At 39.0% G+C, this 1728-nt stretch overlaps 1 protein-coding gene across 1 annotated transcript; it reads left to right on the forward strand.

The window, feature by feature from the left end:
- Window positions 1-430: 430 nt before the first annotated feature.
- On the forward strand, window positions 431-1260 carry LOC108291665 (ATP synthase subunit beta, mitochondrial-like; the record flags this gene model as incomplete). The annotated part of the gene is given in 1 exon segment (XM_037732662.1): window positions 431-1260. A coding segment is annotated over 1 exon segment (684 nt), but the record flags the coding sequence as incomplete, so codon positions are not given.
- Window positions 1261-1728: the final 468 nt, after the last annotated feature.

Raw genomic sequence — 1728 nt, forward strand, 5'->3', positions numbered from 1 at the left:
ACAACTTTAAGCAAGGTCTAATTACCAATAAAGTTACTTCTTATGTTAATTTAATGAGAGTTTTCTTCTCTTATAATTAATTTTGAAGATAAATTTATGCTCTCCCCATTATTTTGAACTATTGTTTACTTAATTGAAGAATACTGAAATTAGTCCATATAAATTACAGCTATTGCTGGAGGAAGAAATATGTTCTGTGTAGTCTTGTCTCCCGCAATCTTACTCATCCTGTTATAAATACTTTCCCTATGGTAAACAATAGCCAAAACTATTTTTTAAAGAATACAGTTATATTCTAAATCCATGATATCTTTGCTCAGCTCAAATAAGCACAATAATTGTAGTCATTTGATACTGAAAAAAAACTTCCCTAGAGCAAGAGTTAATATATTCACTTGCTATTGACCATGATACATTTAAATAAAAATTGCTATTTATTGATAACATCTTCCACTTCACCCAGGCTGGTTCAGAGGTGTCTGCCTTATTGGGCAGAATCCCTTCTGCTGTGGGCTATCAGCCTACCCTGGCCACTGACATGGGTACTATGCAGGAAAGAATTACCACCACCAAGAAGGGATCTATCACCTCTGTACAGGCTATCTATGTGCCTGCTGATGACTTGACTGACCCTGCCCCTGCTACTACATTTGCCCATTTGGATGCTACCACTGTACTGTCCCGTGCCATTGCTGAGCTGGGCATCTAGCCAGCTGTGGATCCTCTGGACTCCACCTCTCGCATCATGGATCACAACATTGTTGGCAGTGAGCATTACGATGTTGCCCGTGGGGTACAAAAGATCCTGCAGGACTACAAATCCCTCCAGGATATCATTGCCATCCTGGGTATGGATGAACTTTCTGAGGAAGACAAGTTGACTGTGTCCCGTGCACGGAAAATACAGCGTTTCTTGTCTCAGCCATTCCAGGTTGCTGAGGTCTTCACAGGTCATATGGGGAAGCTGGTACCCCTGAAGGAGACCATCAAAGGATTCCAGCAGATTTTGGCAGGTGAATATGACCATCTCCCAGAACAGGCCTTCTATATGGTGGGACCTATTGAAGAAGCTGTGGCAAAAGCTGATAAGCTGGCTGAAGAGCATTCATCGTGAGGGGTTCTTGTGTCTGTCCCTCTCCTTGCCCCTCATCCAGAAAGCTTCATTTTTCTGGGTAGGCTACACAAGAGCCTTGTTTGAAGATCCATTCTGTCTGAACAGTATTTAAAGTTTCCAATAAAATGTACACCCCTCAAAAAAAATTTGAATGAATATACAAATATACATGCATATTTATTCATTTGCATTTCTGAATTATAATACAGTAATTTAAAATATTCAGACTCTATATAAGTGATCAATGCAAATTTTGGTCATTTAGAGTGTCTGTAACTGGAAGTAAAAATTTCGTGAAGTGATTGAGTTAATGGATCTGGACAATACCATGAATACCTTGTAAATTTGCTGTGATATTTTTATACTTCTCAAATACTTGTGGGTTTTCTAATATATTTATTCATAGTTTGTGTGGCTTCTACCTCCATCCTTTGGGAAAAGAAAGGATTAATATGTAAGTCAGAAAAATAAAACAAATTAATGACATTTTTAATATATTGCTGTTTTGTGGTGGTCTTTGCTAACTAAACATTCCGATTTCCAAAGCTGTCCCAGGCCATGGGTGACCCCAGCTACTCTAAAGAATATGGGGCAGGAATCACCAGAGGAGCAGC

The sequence above is a fragment of the Cebus imitator genome, unplaced genomic scaffold (genome assembly GCF_001604975.1).
Source record: "Cebus imitator isolate Cc_AM_T3 unplaced genomic scaffold, Cebus_imitator-1.0 Scaffold462, whole genome shotgun sequence".
Classification (NCBI taxonomy): Eukaryota; Metazoa; Chordata; class Mammalia; order Primates; family Cebidae; genus Cebus; species Cebus imitator.